Source organism: Aotus nancymaae, unplaced genomic scaffold, assembly GCF_030222135.1.
Source record: "Aotus nancymaae isolate 86718 unplaced genomic scaffold, 86718_ANA_hifiasm-v0.15.2.pri h1tg000090l, whole genome shotgun sequence".
NCBI lineage: Eukaryota > Metazoa > Chordata > Mammalia > Primates > Aotidae > Aotus > Aotus nancymaae.
In genome coordinates, this window is record NW_026988505.1 from 5,247,633 (window position 1) to 5,268,572 (window position 20,940).

Here is a 20,940-nt window from a genome sequence, read left to right on the forward strand (position 1 = left end):
AAAAGAGTATAAAAATGTTCTACTCTTTGATCTGAAAATTCCACTTCTAAGGAAATTATCAGATTAATGTGTGAGGATGTCTCCACGTCACTGTTCGTAGTGGTCCACTAACTGGAGAAGCTTACAGTATGCAATAAACTCAGGTTCAATCACAAGGAAATGTCCTATAGTCAGTTTAAATGATTTCTATTCAGAATTTTTAATGACTGAGAAAATGGTCATCCTATAGTATTAAATAAAAATACCCTATATAAGATTACAAAGAGCAATTGTGGTACATGTACGATAGCGTGAAAAAAAGGCTGGAGAGAAAAACTGATGTGTTAATACAGTCTCCAGATACAGGAATTACAGGTAATTCTTACTGTCTTTAAATGTTTTAGTGTTTTCAACAAAGAAGAAGAATTAATTCCCAGGAGAAAGAGTAATTTTTAAGTAGTGTCATATATAAGCTCCTAGTCTGATAAGAGGCATAAGTTCAATTTCTCTGTAAGCAAGTTGTTTAATCTTGGTTATGAACCAGTAGTGATCCCAGCTATAACTCAGGCAAAATCAGTCCTCTGTAGTTCTAGCTACATTATGGTGGCTCCTTCCAAACTAGGCCTAGGAGACTCGCAGGTGTGAAGCTGAAACCACAGCACTGAACACAGAATAAGAACCTTCCCCTGTGACTAAAATCCAGTTTGGCTTTTAGAGTTTTAACAAAAACCAAGCATTTTATAATGTGAAAATTACACTGTCAGGAAGATACATGTCATGTCTCAAATTCCAGATCTTTAATCAAGAAGTAAAATCATCCCTTTAGCTTCATGGGGTTTAAAAACCCAGAATAGAATATTAATTTGCTCAACATATAACTCATATGTGTCCATGTGTACTAGGCATGCGTGTGTGCACTCGCACAGAAACAGGGCACCGTCCACAGGCCCTCCTGTATGAGCACTTATCCGTGGCTGGCCATCTGCACTTAGGGACATGTGCCAGCCGCACTTTCCTGAGGCAGTCTTCTCCATCGAGACTTACGGGAATGACTGGAGTGCGCCACACAGGCATGGCATTCATCTGGCCCATCTCGGTGGCCGAGGAGCTATGATTACTGCCCTGAGATGCTGGGCATCAGTCCCTGGACAGGGCCACAACCCTGAATAGGAGGTTTCTGAAATATCAACCTGACTGACAGTCATAGCTCCAGGAATGCATCGGCATCTATGTTCACAGGTCAGATATACATGCCGTTAGGAATGACTATTTTGGCGCCAACAGATCACACAGCCTAGTGTGCATGTTATATTTAGAAAAGGTAGGTATCCTCTTTGCATAGAACCACTTCCCACCTGCCTCCTGTTGAGCTCCTAAAGACAGAGAGTTTGAAGGGTGTGTTACTGAATACCCAGAAAATTCACACCAGTGTTTTTCCCTGAGGTAATGAGGGATAAAAACAGACACAGCAATGGAGAAGGCGGCAGCAATCTGCACGGTGAACAGAGCCCATGAGTGTGACATTTGCCACCTCTGTGGGACTGTGTCAGGGCTGTCCTGAAAGCATGTGTGATGCTAGAAGACCATTTCCTACTTTCTTCCATGCTGCCCGTTTCCTCCCCGAGACAGAGGCTGGGCCTGGGGATGGAATTGGAACAGCCATTCTAACAGGGACCCAAGTCCCGGGGCTCAGACCCAAGTCCCACACTGTCTCAGGGCTTCCTTCACGGGCTATCATTTTGTGAAACTATGAAATATTTTTTAAATATAGAAAAGTAGAGAGAATAACTCATGGACACATTATTACCCACTGCCCAGAATTTGTGATGTTAGTATTTTGCTCCATTCACTTCGGATGCCATTTTCATCAAAAAATCCCGAAAAGCCACAGCACGTCTACCCATTTTCACTCTGCCTTCCATCGGAGGCAGCCACCATAGGAGCCAGAGCCCATCCTCCCTGAGGGCTCTTTCTGATTTTACTACCTGTGCATGTTCGAAGGCCTTTCTCAGCACACAGACGTTGTCTGTCGGAAGGGAGGCCGGTCATCTGCGGAGAACGTTGAATGCGCCGCGTGACCACGCAGGGGCACGGGACACGGAGAGTAGTGGCAGGAGGTCAGAGGCCCACAGTAATGAGCAGCTGCATCCGTTCCCCCAGCGAGGGGCCCGTCTGTTGGTGTCGCTTTGCAGGAAAGCCACTGAAGACTGTTTCCAGACTTTCCATTGTATTCAGTGCGGAAAGCTGACCTCCTTGCCACCTTTGGCCAAGTGGTGTGTTTGCCCTCAAAATTCATCCAAGGGTTATAATGACACTTTTGTGCTCTGGGAAAGACCTGCAAATCCACAAGCCATGCAGTAAAAACAGCGCCGACTCCTGGGCTCACCTCCTACACGCACGGGGTACTGTTTTAAGGGTACAACATTCAGACAACACAGAAGCAGCTCTTGCCACAGCAAAGGAGCATAGACACATTCTGTTCTCATTTCCTTTCATTCGGACTGCTATGCATTTCAAAACACAACAGCTGTGCCATGGTAGGCTTCAGCTGCACCTGTCCTCCGGCGTTCAAGACGAAGTTCACTCTTAAAGGCCTAAGGAGCAAGAACTACGACCCTTTCCACCCAGAAGTACCTGACTCTGGGAAGGACCCGTTGGAGACCAGGCTCTGTTCCTGCCTGCAGATGAGGCCATACGGTGTGTCGGGCAGGGGTGGAGGAGGGAAACCGGGCTAACCATTACTCCTGGGGTCCCACACCCAGTCACTGTGTCCAGACCCACCCCTTGAGGCTGTGGCCCTACACGCCGCTCAGACCTCTCCCTGCCTCCATGGAACAGCCACCTGGCCACACATCCCTGGAGAATGCAGCTCCGGGGAGTCTCGAGAGAATCCGTTTCATGTTTTAAAAATACAGCTCCGCTTCCCTCGCTGCCTTCTACTTCAGGAGGATCAGTCAGGTGTATGTTCAGCTGTTCAAGCTTCCCGCAGCCAGGCTCACTCCTATTTAAACACTGTACATCATGCCCTCCTTCCTCCTACCTTGGTGCTGGTTCTTTGCTAGCAGTGTTTTGCTTGCTTTGTTTTTTAAACTGTGTGAATTTTGTGGAGAGGTCTTATGTTTTCTGGGAGCTCCCTCAACGCTGTGACCTCACCCATGCCCCTTTCTGCATTTGCCTGGAAGTACCCCTCTCAGGCAGGTGCTCTGTGCTCAGAAGGGACCCTGCGCTCTCAGGAGCTGTCCCCCACCTTCCTCACAGTACAAGCTTGTGGGCAGCTCCTCCAGCTCCCTGTTCATATGACCCTGTGTCTTGTTACAAATCCCCCTGTACCTTCCACCACATCCAGCCCAACTGTACAGAAGCACTCCTGGCACGCAGGATACGCTTCCAGACATAAAGCGCAACGGGCCAGAGCAGGGCAGTCTGAGAGGACCTCCCCTCTTGTTGCAAAGTTCCAAGAGCACACAGGGAGGCAGCAGCCTTCCAGAAGCTGCCGGGTCCCTTCTACGCAAGCTGCCAGTGCAGAGACGGGATGCTGGTTATTGGACCAGGTCGATGCTGGTCCAATAACAACCAAAGCCAAAGGACCAGAGGTCAGTCCTGTTCTGTTAAAAGTTGACCTGACGGCGAAGAACAGACATGCTTCTTACTTTCACTCATTTTTAAGGATTAAATAACTAACTCAAAGTTATGTTACTGATGTTTACAAAAGTAAATGATGAATATTTGCACATCTGAAGGAGTGCTCCCCTTTAAAGTACATTCAACTTGTACTCACATTTCTCTAAACATTTTAAGAACTTCTCCCTGGGAAGAATGGGCGATAAGAGCTCTCCAGTGGCTGTTCTTCTGAAACACCCTTGAGGGCCATAGCCTGGCTGGAGCAACTGATCTCACCTCACCTCTCCTCTCCTCGTGTGCTGAAGGCTCCCAACAGTGGAGCAATGCGACGCCTCTCCTCCCATCCCCACAACTCCTACTTAGCATGAAAACTCGAAAACTGGGAGTGCTTAGATAGTCCATCTCATAAATCCACTGCCAGACAGGATGGAGCTCAAAGTGAGAAGGGAGAGCGGACCCATGAAGTGCACCAGCAAAGATACTGCACCAGGCCAGATCAACAGATGTTTCACAATCTTCCTCCTCCCTGCCACCAGCCCCAATCTGGGAAACTGGCAAAACCTTTAAAATCACCCCAGAAAACTAAACAAAATTTTTCAAAATAGCATCAGGGAGTCTGGGCACTTAAAGCAATCCATGGATCCATAGAGGACCCATGGTTACCAGCTTACAGCCCCTGCGAGAGAGGAAAGTGTCACATCACAACTCTGGGAGTCAAACACCGCATAGCAAACCCGCAATCCACACGGCGCTTTTGCAGGGATGCAGAGCTCTCTGCTGAGTCTAACACCACACAGCAAACACACAATCCACACAGCACTTTTGCAGGGATGCGGAGCTCTCTGCTGAGTCTAACCCCGCACAGCAAATGCGCAATCCACATGGCACTTTTGCAGGGATGGCGAGCTCTCTGCTGAGTCTAACACCGCACAGCAAACGCACAACCCACACAGTGCTTTTGCAGGGACGGGGAGCTCCCTGCTAAGTCTAACCCCACACAGTAAATGCACAATCCACACGGCGCTTTTGCAGGGACAGGGAGCTCCCTGCTGCAGCTGCTCACTGGTCTCGGATGGTTGCCACACCGTCCTCTCTGCAAGCAGAGGTTGCTGGGCAGTGCTGCCTATGATAGAAGTTGGTGTGTTACTTCTATCAATACGAAGTAACACACCAACATTTCCAACACTGAATTTTAGAACAGTCATTCAAGCAGCAGAAGTCCTACAACTATCAACTGAGAATGAGAATGTCTGACTTAGCTTCTCAGTATAATTTAGAAATGACAAATTCAAGAGAACCAAAAAAAAACGGAAAGACTGAGAGTGAATTTGAAGTTGTTCTATGAAAACTCTGAGGGAGGCATTACAGGAAGCCCCGGGGAGATGTGGCTCACGGATGTGCCCGGGTTTTGTCCATATAAACAGTAAGGAGTGAGTTGAGATGAGCAGAGCAAAGGGACATCATTTACCGGCTGCAGCGTGGCACTCATGAAATCAACATTATGGATCAGATACCACATGGATTCACTCACTGTCAACACTAACAAGAGACTGTCCGTCCACCCCGATGAATCCAGATGTGTCGGGATAGAACCCCTGCCAGTCCCTGAACGAAGCACTGTGCTCACCATGCCTTCTCTGTAAATGCAGGACAGCACCATGCTCTTACCTGATGCCAGAAAAAGTCCCCGGATAATTCTGACTTGAGTTCCATCTTCAGACACACAGAGAATCAGCATATTTTCAATAATTTGTTTTCAAAGTTTTTTTTTTTTTTTTAACCTAGAAGGTATTTTAAAGACCACTTACTCCACACTACCTCCTTCATAACTCAGGGCTAAAAATGATCCACACAGCTAATGGTGCTCACACTAAGCCAGGAACCCAAGGGAACCCCTGTTCCCATGGCTTTGCCTGTAGTCTAGTGCTAAGGACCACAAAATCAGTGTCATCCCTGGCTCTCTGCACATCAGGTTGTCCCACTGGCCCCCCAAAGTAGCAGGCACTGTACACTTGAAATGGGTAAATCTTATTGCAGGTGAATACTGTAATTTAAAAATTCAAAAGCCTAAGAAGACAACATGTCCAAAGCAGAACTGTTCAATTTTTTCTACTCGCCACACCTGCCTGAGGCCTACTTGCTATCTCAGGAGGAAGGCACTTCCCCCTGCACGCCCGGTGCTCCAGGCAGGCCTTGGGCTGTGCCACTCAGAGGGTACTCTGCTGCCCCAGCTGGTGACTGGTCCACATGGCTAATGTCTGCCTTTAAAAAATACAGGTGACAAGACACCACATCTAGCGAAACCCTGTACTGAGGTTTTAGGAAGGAGTGCTTGTCTGCAGTGATAATGGCGGCCAACAGGAGCAGGTGTTGTAAGCATCAGTGCAATCACATGAGCAAAGCGCCTAGCACACAAGTTGCTCATAACTAATGATGTTTCTTTCTCATTACAGGAGGAGAGGTGTGGAGGCAGAAAACCCATGGCCATGATGGTTTGCAACTTCTCTGAGTCTCAGTTTCCTTATTTGCCAGAAAGGAGCAACTGCGGGGCTGTTGAAAATCTTAAACAGGAATAGTGCCGTTATTTTATGACAAGTGTTGGCTTATTTATTCATTTATTTTGAGATAGGGTCTGTCTGTCATCCAGGCTGGAGTACAGTGCAGTGGTACAATCGCAGCTCACTGCAGCCTGACCTTAAGTGATTCTCCTCCCTCAGCCTCCTGAGTAGTTGGGAATACAGGTATGCAACATCTGGCTAATTTTCTTTACAATTTTTTATAGAGATGGGGTCTTGTTATATTGCCCAGGCTGGTCTTGAGCTCTTGGCGTCAAGTGATCCTCCCACTGTAACCTCCCAAAATGCTGGGATTACAAGCGTGAGCCACTGTGCCCAGCCAACTAATTCATTTCAAATAAAGTCCCTCACATATTCACTAAGGTACCAGTGTCTTAATTTCTTAAAATGAAGGCATCATAATAACAGATCACACTGAAGGCATTGCACTCCAATAGCAGATGAAGGTTGGTTATGTTATGCCTGAGGCATGGGTTCCACCCAGAAAATGCAGCACAACAAAACACTATTGATGGCAAAACAAGTTTATCACTTAAACTCTCTGTTTAAGCCAGTGGGCAAAAAGCTGTCCCACGAAAAACTGGTTTCAATGAGGTTAACTAGTGAATGCTTTTCCATAGGGACATGATAAAAAAAAAAATCAATGCACATCTGCAAAACACAATCACATATGCTTTCAAAAGTCCCCTTAATTGAAGGTAAGACACCAAAGTTCTCCTTGAATTCGGAACAAAGAAAAAGATTCGCTCTCCAATGTGGCGTATCTCTTTTTAATAGACAATGAGAACTTGTCCATACCCAGTGTTTCTCCTCTTGCTGTGGCTGAATGAAAAGCTTATATTACATCTAAAATGAAAGCTTATCTGAAAGTTCCCATGCATGGTGTTTTTAAAATTGTTCTACAATTTAGGGGTAGAGGCCAAAAAGTGAATAAAACTTAGCCAGTTGTTATTTGGATTTTTTTTTTTAAATGAAGAGATTTTTACACTAAGATTAAAATCCATGGTCTGAACAATGTTCGGTAATAGTAATCATAAATCATGTGCAATGGTACGACATTTCCAAAGCATTCTGCAATTTCTCATTTCACTTTGGGAAGTTCGTGGTCAAGTAATGCCACCATTGGTAAACTGAGTAAAGAAATCACAGCACTGCCTGGCAGTGCAAGCAGGTGAGTGCAGAGCCGAGCTGGAATCACCACTGCCTCAGGCTCTACGACTGAAGAGACAAGCACTGAAGTCCTCATCTGGTTAACGGGAAACGCAAAACTGAACTCACTGGACCGGGAAGATGGAATCCACTCCTGACTAGCCAGGTGCGTGGCCAGGACCCGAAGAAGCCCCAACCGCACATGGGACAAGTCAGAGACTAGCAGCCAACTGGGCCATGTTAGTCCGACAGCATGAAGATTCTAAAGACCAGATCATCCTATAGATTGACCGTTGTAAGCTCTAAGCCTGCAGACGTCAGTGCTTATGTTGGCTCCAAGGCTAGCACGAACGCAAGAGAAGCGTCACTTACTTGGCTTCGCGTTAGCGACCACAGCCAGGCTCTCAGGCGGGTGCACGGCGAGGTGCCTGCTGTGCTCACCCGCGCCAGGGCTGCTGCCGTACTCAATGGCATCCACATGTCCCAGTGGAACGCTCCACTTTAGCAAGTACCTCTGGCTGCTCATCACACGGCTATCATGCGAGGGGCTGAAACGACCAGAAGATCCTTGTTTTATATATAATTACATGACCACGTTATAGTAATGTTCATCCCTCAGATATTCAAGTGAGAAACATTTCCATTGCTGAATTGTAGCTCTTCAGACTTTCTCAACATTATAATTGTGCCTCTGACTTTCTTACAGTCCCCACTCATTGCCATAATGAGGCCTCTAAGTGGATGAGAGAGAGTGCAGGAGAGAGTGCAGGGAGAGCCGCACAGAGACAGATCTCCTCCAGCAAACTCCGAGGTTTTCCGTAAAGGCTTAAAAGGAAGCAGCTCAGCACTCACCGATGACTCTGAGCAAAGGTGCTCCATTAACGGGAAAAGTATCCTATGTGGATAGAGATATTCTCTGGTGGCTTCACAAGAGTTAACTCTCAAATTCCTTCTTTATTCTTTTATGATTACACTGTAACCATTTTAATATAATCAAATCATATCACTATACTCAGTGACTAAAATATGCATCAAGTATACAGAAATTAAACAGAAAAAAACTCTGACTTATATAGATTATTTTTTATCATAAATAGAACACATATGCAAAGAAACACAAAACACGTATGTATAGTCTAGTGGAAACAGTCTGCATCAACATCTGTGTAGCTGCTACCAAAGTCAAGGTTGTGACATCACCAGCATCCTTGCAGCCCCAGGTGCCCAGGAAATCCCACCCTCCAGAATCAACCATTATTCTCACTTGGTGATAATCACGCTTTGCTTTTCTTCAAGATATTGCTGTTAAAAATCAAAATGTGGGTAAGAATAACTGAAATGCTGGGTGTGACACGTTAGATGGAGCACCTGACTTGCTGAGAGCTGGTCTGTGCCCAAGCTCTCTAGTTCCCTCTGACACCAGAGCATTCTACCCTCCAGGACGACGTCCAGTGCATACAGAAAGGGAAAGGAGGAGGATCAATTCAGACACAGTAAGAGAAAAGAGGGGCTGTGTTCTGTGATTAGACTGTGCCTTCAACTTAGAAAAAAAACAAATGCCCATGAATTCTTACCAACATTTCGATTCCTCCTCTTTGAATGTAAAAATCTCCATCCCTACAGAGGAGGTTTAGAATCTTAATTTCCACAAGGCTGATCAAAGGGTCCTTGGTGGCTATTTGAACCAAAATAAGTCCTTATTTCATCACCTTTGGCCAGTATCACTGAAAATCTCACACTGACAATCTCACACTGACAACACGTCCATGGGAAATGAATTGTCACTCACCACCGCACTTTGCAAAAAAATTCAAGCCCTGGCATCCGTGGGAAAGGCAGGGGCATTATTTTAAGGAATCCTCCAGGGGTAAGCACAGTTGAGTTACTTCTAAAGTATCCATTTTTATTCATCTTTAAAGTATACCACTTCTGTCAGCATGAGAATTTTAAACCTACCTAAAACTGCACCAGAACCAAGTGTGTCCTGGCGTTCTCCAGAAGCAGCCCGGGGGGTTCCAGAGCACAGTCAGCGTTAGACAAACACTGATTAGAAATGCAGAAAAGACTCAACAAGGACCATTATATTCACTCAGGGCTTTTACAAGGTCATTTCTCTTCTATGATCTTGTCTCCCAGGGCAGGTGGGACAAGCATTAATATCCCCAACTTGACACACTGTGTTGGCCAATGTGCAGGTGAGGAGCTGGGTGCATTCAGCCATGCCTGAGGCCACTTCACTGAAAAACTAACTTTCCAGGTGTTCCTCGGAGAGGGGGGTTCTGGGACAATTAAACTTGGAAGCCACCCTGTGAAGTGAAAAATGTCATTATTCTCCACCCAGCGGGAAGCACCTCCTAACGCTGGAGAAACGGGTAGAGACAGCTTACTCTGCATCCTCGCACGCCTGGAGTTCTCTGGCCACGACCTCCCATGGCCTCACTCCATCAGCTCCTCTCCAACGCAGGGTGCAATGGGCTTCACTTCTGCACACGGCAAGCAGTTGGCCTGCGGCTGTCACCAGGCGTCAACAATGGAGGCTGAGCCATGGGTATGAGTCAAATGAACAGGGTTGTTTCTCTTACAAGGAGGAGTGTCATTAAAGACTTGTATAATTTTTGGGCTTATTTTGTAGCTGCCACAAAGTAAGTGAGGATGAAGAGAAGCAACAATGAAAACCTGTCACTCCTGGGCAGTGCTGTGCGCCCAGCGCCCTGCAGCAGCTTAATGAACGTGAAGCTCCTCGCCTGACCCCTGAAGAGCCCCGCGGCAGCATACCACTGGCATCATTATTTTTATGATCAACCGTATTGTATGGATGAGAAGTCCAAGGTGTAGACAGAATGGGTAATTTTCAGATTTCAGAGAAGGTGGAGTTGGAGATCATGCTCAGGAGTCCGAGTGAGCTCTGTATATCCTGGCTGCCTGGGCCATTAAGGCAAGGTGAGGAGGGCAGGCAGATACATCTGGCAGCTGGAAAATGGGGGTGACGAGCATGAAAAATAAGTCATATTTAGTAGTGTGCTGAAAAATGTTTAACAGCCGGCTCTCACTGGGAGGACAGGCTCCCGACACATCCTATTGGCCAAATTCCACGGTGTAAATACTCCGGTGTGACTTCAAGCTACCAAATGGTTTAGCAACCGACTCTCCAAACTCTGGAAAGTCCAACACTTGACTCTTGCACGACATAACAAATTGGCACCACGTTCACTTGCATTATTTTCTACAGCACCAGGATGTTATAGTTAATTTTATATCAATTCCCTTATCTACCTATATTTGAGGATGCTTTAGCCTCTTACGTATCCTCATCTAACTACAATATTCTATGTGTTGGAGAACGAGTCTGATGTAAAACTATTATAAGTGAAAAGAACTGATAAAGTGCTACTGATTTTCTTGGTTTACAATAAAATGAATATACCCAACTTTATTGTATTTAAACATTTACCTAAAACATATTTATAGAGAAGCAGGTAAAGAGAGAATTTAAACCATAAGAAAAAGAACTCTGGAATGATTTAGGAGGGTTAGGAAGAAATTCAATTTAGTTTCTAGTTTCACCATCAGCCCTGTTTAAAAAGTAAATAAACGTATACATATCTAACTTCTACTAGCAGTGACTTGGCGACTTACACTGAGTCTATTTTAAAATAAGCTTGCTTATTATAAGGGTTCCCTTAGTCACAGGACTAAGCTTTTGCACAAAAACCAGTTCAGTCTGAGTGACATAATTAACAGTCATTCATGTGCCCGCAGACAAATGTAACATATAATGATAAGACTATAGAGAATTCAAGGCATTCTTACCGTGAGCTGACGGTGGCACACATTAACACATCATTTAACATGAAGAGTCGGCGTTCTTTGGTTTTAACAATCTCTCCTCTGTCATTGTAAACTGTTTCTATCATATCATCTGATCGAATGAGGTATCGGTTTCCACTGCTGAGAAGCTGAGCATTCAAAGCACAACGCAGGGACCACAGATGAGTTTACCCAAAAAAGAAAAAGATGAGGAAAACTCTTGTATGAGTCTGAGGGAGACTTTTCCAAACTGAATGCTTTACAGACACCGTTCCTATGTTCACCGTGACTGCACTAAACACTCACCTCCTTCCTTACACACTTTCACTGCACAGTCGGCCCCTGTGATTTACAACACTTACATTAACCAGGAACAGTGAGGAATGGAAGGAATTACTTTGTAATTTTACTTTTCCCCAAGTAAACCTAATTAAGCAAACATAATTAAATGATCATCTTAACTTCTTAAGGTAGGCCATGTTTTACTTCACTAAGCCAAACCAAAACCATCCGTTCTTCAGAAAGACGTTTTGTGTGAATCAAATCAATAAAAGGAGGTGATGCAGAAGGTCAGACTACTTCTTTTTTTGTTTGTTTGTTTTGACACAGAGTCTCACTCTGTCACCCAGGCTGGAGTGTAGCGGTATGATCTCAGCTCACTGCAACCTCCCAGGACCTCCTGGGTTCAAGTGATTCTCATGCCTCAGCCTCTCGAGTAGCTGGGACCACAGGTCCAAGCTACTTTGTTTGGACCACACAAAGCTAATTTGTTTCTTTTTGTATTTTTAGTAGAGACGGGGTTTCACTATGTGGTCAGGCTGGTCTGGAACTCCGGACCTCAAGTGATCCACCCACCTTGGCCTCCCAAAGGGCTGGGATTACCTGCATGAGTCACCGCACCCAGCTAATATTTCTATAACAATTCAGCCCACAAGAAAACAGAGTCCTCAGCCCTGGTGGTCTGTGCTGCCTTTTTATTCTAAATCTATGCTGCAGCTCAGCTTCGAGCAACTGGAGACACCCGCCTCCCTGACTGTCCTTGCCAAGTACTCAGGAACGATGAGGCGTGGTATGACATTCAGTGTGCTGCATTACCACCTCCTCCTGGGCCTCTGCACTTGCTCTGTGCTCCATGTGTATTCGGTTTAAGTGCTACAGGGCGCAATTTGCAGGTTATAAATGTTCCTACATAAATCATTTGGAGAATTAGGGAAAACATGTGGCTTAAAATGTATTACCATAAAGTTCGCACAGTTAAATTACTGAATGTTATTGTAACATTGGAAACTACTACTAATGACAAAACAAAAAATCATTTTAGCCACAACGAATATCACATACGATAACTTAACAAAGTTCATACAAATTACCATCTCCCTGTGAGCCAGGGCCTTAAATGAATATGGGAAAGTCCGCATAAAATCAGAGTACTGCGGCAGGCAACTAGTCACATAAGCAGAAGCAGAAATGTAGCCTCGCAAATGAACTGCTGCCCTCTGTGTCCTTCATCTCTTTTCATGGTACATACAGCTTAGCCCACACATAGGTGAAGACAATAAGTGTTTGTGAATATTTATTTTTTTGAGACAGGATCTTGCTCTGTCACCCAGGCTGGCGTGCAGCAGCTTAGTAACAGCTCACTGCAGCCTGAACCTCCCAAACTCAAGCAATCCTCAGGCCTCAGCCTCCCAAGTAGCTGAGACTATAGGTACATGCCACTGTGGCCCATCTAATTTTTTTTTTTTTTTTTAGATATAGGGTCTTACTATCATGCCCAGACTGGTCTCAAACTCCTGGGCTCCAGCAATCTTCCCACCTCAGCCTCCCAAAGTCCTGGGGTTACAGGTGTGAGCCACCGTGGCCAGTCTGTAAAGATCTTCAGCTTTAACTATTACTATCTGAAATTAAATACAAAATTTTGAAAGCAAAATTAAGCTAAAAGAGTTGCTCTTAACCTCTTGGGGGCGGGGGGTCCTGGATCCATTTGAGGGTCTAATGAAAGCATGAATTTCTTTCCTAAAAAAATGCAGACAGGTTGTGAAGGTTTTACATACAATTTCCATGTTGATGTGACTCGCCTGAAGGCCTCCACCCACCCCAGTTAAGAATTCTGGGCCAAGAATTAATCCAAACCATCCCAAAGATTAGCGTTGCTGGATAACGATGGCTTATTAGTACAAAGCAAAAATAATGTTGGAATAGAGTCGAAAAAAGCTTCTCAACCTTGTTCAGGTATCTTTCATTTATGGCTTTTGCTATTTGCTTAATTTCACAGCGTTGATCAGCATCTCTTTTTCTTTCATTTAATTTCTCTGCTAGTGTTTCGAGCTCTGTCAAGGCCATCTGCAGAGGCAGCCTGTCGGGATGCCCTTTGGAGGTGTTCTTCAGCATGTCCTGCAAGCAACAGGGGAGAGGTGGGCAGTTACCAAGTGCACACTTCCAATGCAGCGACAGTTGTGTCACCCACCAGCTGGCAACTGGAAAGGAGGCAGTGGCATCCGTCATCCTGGGGAAAAATAAAGTCAGTTCTTGGGAAGGGATGATGAGCTAAGTGAGTCACGACTTGGCTGAACATCTGAACAGCTTCCTTTGCAAAAACAAAATAAAAAAAAATAGCACTGTACAATAAAGGACATGCTAAATATGAAGATGCCACAATCTCAGAAATGCTGTGCACTTGGAACAATGCTCACGGTGCTGATAGATTGTCCTTCTCAAGCTGAGTCAGACAGATGAACCCACGTGTAGATGGGCCCAGCTCCTTTCTTCAAAAGATCAGTCTCCCAATTTCCAACGTGCAAGAGTTCTGTGGTGCCGAACACTGCACCCCTGGTGTCAACTCACGAAGCAGGATCAAGTCTCGCTCACACTGACAAAGGAACCTGATTTTAGGGCAGCAAAGACACGGCATGACACTACAATGGTGGATCCACATCACTAAACGTTTGTCCCACCGAATGCACAGTACAGGGGTGCACCCTCCTGAGACTGTGGCCACGTGGCCACAGAGGCTCCTGGTTGTCACAAATGCACCCTGGCGAGGATGTGGGGTAGGGGAGGCTGTGTGTTGGGGGAGGGGTAGATGGGAAATCTCTGTACTTTCCACTCAATTTTGCTGGGAACCTAAAATTTCTCTTAAAAAGTAGCCTGTAAAAAACGGGAGCTGAGCTACCTCTCTTCTCCTCGTTCAGGTTTCAGATGAGGAGGAGGTCAAAGGGAGCGTACATGGCACAAGTCAACAACAGTCACCAAAAATGACACACTGCTGCCAATCACCAGATAAACTTTGAAGGGCAATAACAAAAGGACACTTTTGCCACCTTGATTTTATGCAGGGCCTTTTGTTTCCCAGCTTGCGTTCACATTCGACATGCTGACGTTTGCTGAAGGGGCAAACATGAACTTGAAACACTCTTTCTCAGAATTAAATGTGGTTCTGCAATGAGAACACATGGACACAGGAAGGGGAACATCACACATTGGGGTCTGTCAGGAGGTGGGAGGAAAGGGAGAGCAGTAAGACAAATACCTAATTCATGCTGGGCTTAAAACCTAGACGATGCGTTGGTAGGTGCGCAAACCACCATGGCTCAAGTGTACCTATGTAACAAACCTGCATGTTCTGCACATGTATCCCAGAACTTAGAGTACAAAAAATAAAATGTGGTTCTGCATCTTGCCTACCAACTTTTACATGTTTATAGGAATATTAGCAGTCACAGAATTCAACAGTGTGCGTACCTTTTTAAGACTTTTTTTTAAATCTAGAAAGAAAGCTGCATAAATGATCAAATGATTCGTTTGTAGTGAGTATAAACTATTCTATACATTTGTTTTCCTGGGAGTCACAACGAATTCTATCAAGACAAAAAAGAACAATCTTAACACTAGTTCTGCACCAAAACCACACACTGGTGGTGGCACAGCATGCCATGGTGAGAGTGGCCGGCACACAGTGGAGTCCAGCATGCCACGGGGCCACTGAGCACAGCCGGTGGTGTCCAATGAGCTGGCAGCCTCCACGAGGGCGCCCACTGGGGACCTGGCATGCAATGATGACAGCAGCTGGCACAGGGTGAAGTCCAGCGTGCCAAGGGTCCGCTGAGCACAGCTGGGGGCATCCATCAGACCAGCAGCCTCCAGGAGGGCACCCACGGAAAGAGAAAAGTTAAGTTTCTCGCTGCTGTTGTTACCAGAAATTGTTACTTATCTTTGCACAACAACAGAGAGAAAAAGGTAGCTGGGATAAAGTAAGACAAATGTTACAGGGCCAATGGATGTTTCTGGATCCATGGGAGAAACTGACAGTCCCAACAAAGCCAGGGTGAGCCGGCTTCACTGCCTGAGCCAGGGACAGCTGCGGCTTCACAGTGCCCGTCTTAGAAGGTCTGGGACCACTAATCAGGAAAAAAACAGACAAGACCAGAGAGCAGAGACCAGGAGAGTCACTGGGAGGAAAGGGACAGAGGGTGTCCAGGCCCCTCCACACTGTCTCTCCATCTACCCGTGCCCAGCACGTGGACCACAGCAGAAGGCAGGAGGGAGGGTGTGTGCTTGCACCTGCTGACTCTTCCGCAGTCCGTCCTCGCCCAATCTCAGGTACCCTGAGCATCCACACCTGAGGGAGGGCCCCTCAGGCACATCCACGTAATTATTCCAGACTCAGACACCGCCTTGTCTCCAACTCCAACTGTGCTTCTTCCAAAGTACCTGGACCCACCCTGCTCCCCTCCAAGGACACTCTAGGATATACCAGCATTTCATTGAATGTGAGCAAAAAAATGTCCCTGAGGGAAAACTGCTCAGCATATCTAGGACCTGCGATTTGTTTCCTCAGATCAAGAAGAAGCCCATTTGCTGCTTCAGGGCAACGAACCCTTGTGGGAAATTCTAAGGAGGGTCTCTCCAGGCAAGGAGGGAGGGGGAAGGAAATAGCTGTGCGCAAACTGACCTAGGTAACTGTCGCTGACGATCTGGAAGAGCATGTTCAATCTTTTTAAATGCAAGTCTTTTTACACCCAAGTTCTAGAGTTCATTATATAACTGGAATTCGGAGTCTAAGAATGTTCTTCCTTAGAGAACTGAAGTGTTTAAAAGTATGTTTTTTAAAAAGAAGAGGCTGTACAAAATTCCTCAAGAACAGATTTGTAAACTGCACAGCATGTAACGGGTGGGCCGTGCCTGTCTAATTGTGCATTTCTGCAGTGTTCCATCCGCTGCTCTCCCTGAAGTCCCAGCCGGCATCCTTTTGGGGTGTGGACAGTGTACTGGATTTGTGGCTGGAAAACTGTGTTAGAATCCCAGCACTCCTATCAGGCTGTGTCACCTTGCAAGAATCACCAGCTTCCCTAAACCTCATTGTGCTAACACATAAAAAAGGGAAAATGACGTCCCCAAGGGTGGCTGAAGGCAGATGGAAACGAGCTGTTCACAGCTACTCAAGATCGTGGTTGAGGCTTTTCCCTGCAGCTCCCTCTCCTGTTCCCTCTCCAACAACCCTGCCCACTCCTTCTGTCTAAAAGAACATATTTTGGAAAACACCCAGGCAAAAGGTTTGTAGTTATTTACTTACATTTAACCAAAACCTAACAGGCTCATTTGAAAGTTACATCCAAATTTAATAAATTAAAAAATTTTTAAAAGTATTCTGATACATCATAGAAAGCAAACAACATGTGTGACCTCACAACAGTCAGTGCTTACTGTAGTCTCTCGTGACCAGGAACGACTCAAGGACTCCCTGGCACATCGCTAAACACAGGGTGTGTGGGCTGGTTCATCTTGTATGGTTTAAACACAGGGCTTGCAGGCAAATTCACCTCGTATGGTTTAGGAGGTCACTGCAGCCTTGCATTTGTCCCTTCACAGCCTGGTGACAACTTCCCAGCTATGGCTGAATAACTAACGTCTAACAGCCAGCCTGACCCACCTTCCTCCCAAGCATCAACCTCCCTCATCGCGAGGAAGCTCATTCTTCACATCTGTGGCTGCTTGCCGGAAGCTAAGTCTCACACGTATTAGAACTCAGTAAATAGTTGTCAGCTGAAGAAATAAAACACACTTGAATATTTTGATTTTAGGAAAAAAACAGCTTTTGTTATTAATGCTCTAATACAGGTAAACTGTATATTGTTAAAAATATAAGTGAAAGGATAAAATTAACATGACCCATAAACCCAACCATGGAAAGACCCATTTGAGTGTGCCCTTTTTCATACTTTTATGACTACTTTTATTTAAAAAGCTTGTGTCACAGATTTGGTTGGTCAAAAATAAAAATCTCAGTGGATGGGGACTTCACACTATTTCCCAGGTGTCAGTCCATTTCTGGATGATTCCACCCGTTTATCTTCAATCAACTCTAATAAGCAGGCAGGCGAAGCGAAGTCCTCTGATTTAATTAGAAAAGCAAGCTGAGTTATCATTGAAAAATCGACACAGGCAGAGGCCAGCATGGACTCCCCTTTGAAATATCCTCCCTGGAGGCATGGCATTCATTTAAATAAAATTTAATGCCTACAGGGTCACCTGGGCTCCAGGGTATGTGGGAAGGTTGGACAATGAACCTGCAACTCCACACTACATCAGACATGACCTAGAGGCCGTCCGCTGTGGTATGTCATATCAGCATTCCAAATAGGCTTACTGTTCACAGCCCCAAGGTATCTAATTGAGAATCCTTCAAGGGTCCACTGGAAAATGTCTTTACCATGGAGGCCTCTCCCTGTCCTTGGGTGATTTGCTATTAAATCAATGACAGGTATGTTTTGTTTAAATCTATTCTTAGCTTTCCAAGCCTGTCCGTCCCCTCTGGGCACAGAAGGGAGAATCATTTTTCATGTGATTCTAGACTAGACACAGGCACACTGGAGAAGAGAGCTGTGACCTGTGGGCCACTGGTAACCGAGCCCTGTGGCCCCCCAGTGCTAGTTCCCCATGAGACGGTACATGTGGCGAGCCAGGGCCTACAGGCCCCCTCCCGGCAGCCCAAGGCCGGCCTTTCGGGCACTGAGTCTGCAGCTGTCCCCCTTCCCCGACTTTGACTCTCCGCAAATCTCCCATCTGCCTCAACCCCAACCCCTGTAACTGCCTGGAGAGGAGATAGGGAAGCCTGAGGGGCGGCCACTCCCAAGTGCAGGAACAAACACCATTTTCAAATGAATCGCGAAGAGGCCACCGTGAAGTACTCACCTGGAGCAGGAGGATGAACTGTGGGAACCTCTGGATGGGCTTCATCATCAGGCTGTAGAGCGTGGTTCGGTCAGGGCTGGCCTCCTGTTCCTGCTGTGGGGGAAGGTGCTAGGGTCACCTCCCTGCCCCTGGGGCTGCCTCCTCCCCACCATACTCAACACTCAGATAAGTCGAAAGCCTGCACCTTGTCTTCAGCTACAAGAAGAAACTCAGCCAAATGGGGACTTCTGCTCTTGCTGCAGGCCCCAGGCCTCACACCTCGGCCTCAGCTCCGGAATGAATTCTCCGGGCCAGGGACTGGGCTGATTCCAGGGTGTGACCCTGGGTGTCTGTGTTCTGGCCACAGTGGGCCCCCAGAAAAGGCTGGCAACCTTTTGTGGTGCCATGGGCAGAAGGACGTCCTGGAGGCTGAGGGTTCCTCTCCTGAGTGTGTTGGGGATGCGCATTGGGACGATTTGCTACCTGAGGCTGTTGGGCAATGTTGACCTGGGGGCGGTCTCCACTTCCCTCCGCTAAGAGGCTGCGCAATGCAGGGGGCAGACAGCACAAATCTAGCTGTGTCCTGGCCTCTCAGCTCACAGGGCACCCGGCTCTTTGGGGTTCGGGTCTTGGAGCTATGGAATGGGGTGAGAGAGTCTATCTCCCAAGGCCATGTGGCAGCCGATGAGTTGAGGAATGGGCACTGCGGTCACAGCCATAGCTGACATCCTTAGTGGGACTACAGCAAAATCCCCAGAGGGAGGGAGCTCTTAAGCAAGTCAGTGTTTTCTTTCCCCAAGAGAAAGAAACGCTTCCCTAGCCAAAGGTCAGAGCCCACAGCTCTCCAGAGTGGGAACTGTAACCTGATCCCTTAGCAAACCTTGTGGAAACTGTGACTCGATCCCTTAGCAAACTCTAGTGGGCCACAGACTGTGCTCTGGCAGGGGCAGGAGCCACAGTGCTGAATAAGGCAGAGGGAAAATATTCCAGCTTCAACAAAACTTTGTTGTGGGTGAGAATACTTGCCCTGTGTTCACTAGCTCCAGGTAGCAGCAGTTTCCAAGAAACAGTCCAAGTAACAAGAACACACTTTGTCCCCGGGTTTTATCATGCAAATGAGGGGCTCCATAAAGGAGACTCAGCTCGCGGATAGCTAGCTTTGAAGGGGTTTCAGTCTGGTTCACTGTGTAGCCAACCATCAGAACACAGCCTCGGACACGCAGTTCCCGACAGGGAAAGCCCTGCCTGCCTGCTGATTAAATAACACTCGCGCAAACCCACCAGGGGACAGGCTCCCCATCAATGCCAGGTCAGAGACACTGAGGAGGGCCATCGGCCTGTCCCCAACATTGGGAGGAACACAGTCCTTGGGTAGGGCCCATTCTAGCTCTGACTCTCCAGGCCTGTGCCTATTCCCCGATCCCAAAGAGGCCTGGAATCCAGATGTTTGGTTTCTTTTATTCCTCATATCATACTGAACAGGAAAAAAAAGGTAACTTTGGGATCTGACCTTAACTCTCTTTCCACTGATACACTTTTACAGACGTGCAAATAAAATTGTTTTCTTTTCCTTTTTCTTTTTGTTTTTTTGAGATGGAGTCTTGCTCTGTCACCAGGCTTGAGTGCAATGGTGTGATCTCGGCTTATTCCAACTTCTGGCTCCCTGGTTCAAGCGATTCTTCTGCCTCAGCCTCCCAAGTAGCTGGGATTACAGGCATGCGCCACCACGCCCAGCTAATTTTTTGCATTTTTAGTAGAGATGGGGTTTGACCATGTTGACCAGGACGGTCTAGATCTCCTGACCTCGTGATCTGCCCTCCTCAGCCTCCCAAAGTGCTGGGATTGCACTTTGAGAGGCCACCATGAGCCACCATGCCTGGCCTAAAACTGTTTTCAAAGAGCTACATTAGGACCTAAAATTCACCTTCATTTCTAGCATTAATCCAATATCTAGGGCGCTATTGGTAGTGAAATCTTAATAATGAATAACTGTATTTAGAGCCAAGGTTTGACATGGAACTTGTTATCAGATGGTGTTAAAACCCAAATGAAAAAAAAAAATGTGCTTACCTTTAAAAATTCAAGAAAAGCAGGCTTTGTAGCACATGTTTTCTTAAGGACTGCCACGGCTGTGCTGAAATTGTTCACATATTCACTGTATGCATCCAGCACCATGGACTTAGAAAACTGAAACATGGGAGGAAATTCAGAGAGAAATCAGAGTCCAGATACCCCTTTTCTGACATAAAACGAAAGATTTGAAACTCACCCTAAAAATACTCTTTCAGTCACTGTGATGTTTTATAGGATAAACTTTATTATGACTGTGATTTTTTTTTTTAAGCAAGCATGTTAGTAGTTGTTTAAGTTGCTGGTTTGATCTTATTTTTTTACCCAGTGTACTTTCTGACATCCTTGTTCAAAACCTTGGTAATATGGGTTTCAGTTAAGAATGTTTCTGACTGCAGACAAATAAGGATGGTGATTACAGACAACCTGCCTTCAGTTCCTGCCAACTCTTACTTGGTGGGTTCAACCTCCAGGTAAGAATGTCATGCAACTCATTCCATGGTGGGCCCAATATCCTGAGAAACAGGGGCTGGGGGTGGGGACTGATCCCGCTTCTCCACCATAAGGT

General features: G+C 46.3%; 1 protein-coding gene across 8 annotated transcripts in view; it reads right to left on the minus strand.

Annotated features, from left to right (window-relative positions):
* Positions 1-20,940, minus strand: part of ARHGEF10 (Rho guanine nucleotide exchange factor 10) — a 145,517-nt gene that overhangs the window by 40,512 nt on the left and 84,065 nt on the right. For all 8 annotated transcript variants that reach the window (XM_064369777.1, XM_064369778.1, XM_012458678.3 and 5 more), the window contains 5 exons: positions 20,373-20,489; positions 18,324-18,416; positions 13,356-13,526; positions 11,136-11,281; positions 7,698-7,873 (listed from right to left, as the gene is read on the minus strand). In XM_064369777.1, the coding sequence (XP_064225847.1) occupies positions 7,698-7,873; positions 11,136-11,281; positions 13,356-13,526; positions 18,324-18,416; positions 20,373-20,489 (703 nt within the window). The remainder of the gene's footprint in view (positions 1-7,697; positions 7,874-11,135; positions 11,282-13,355; positions 13,527-18,323; positions 18,417-20,372; positions 20,490-20,940) is intronic.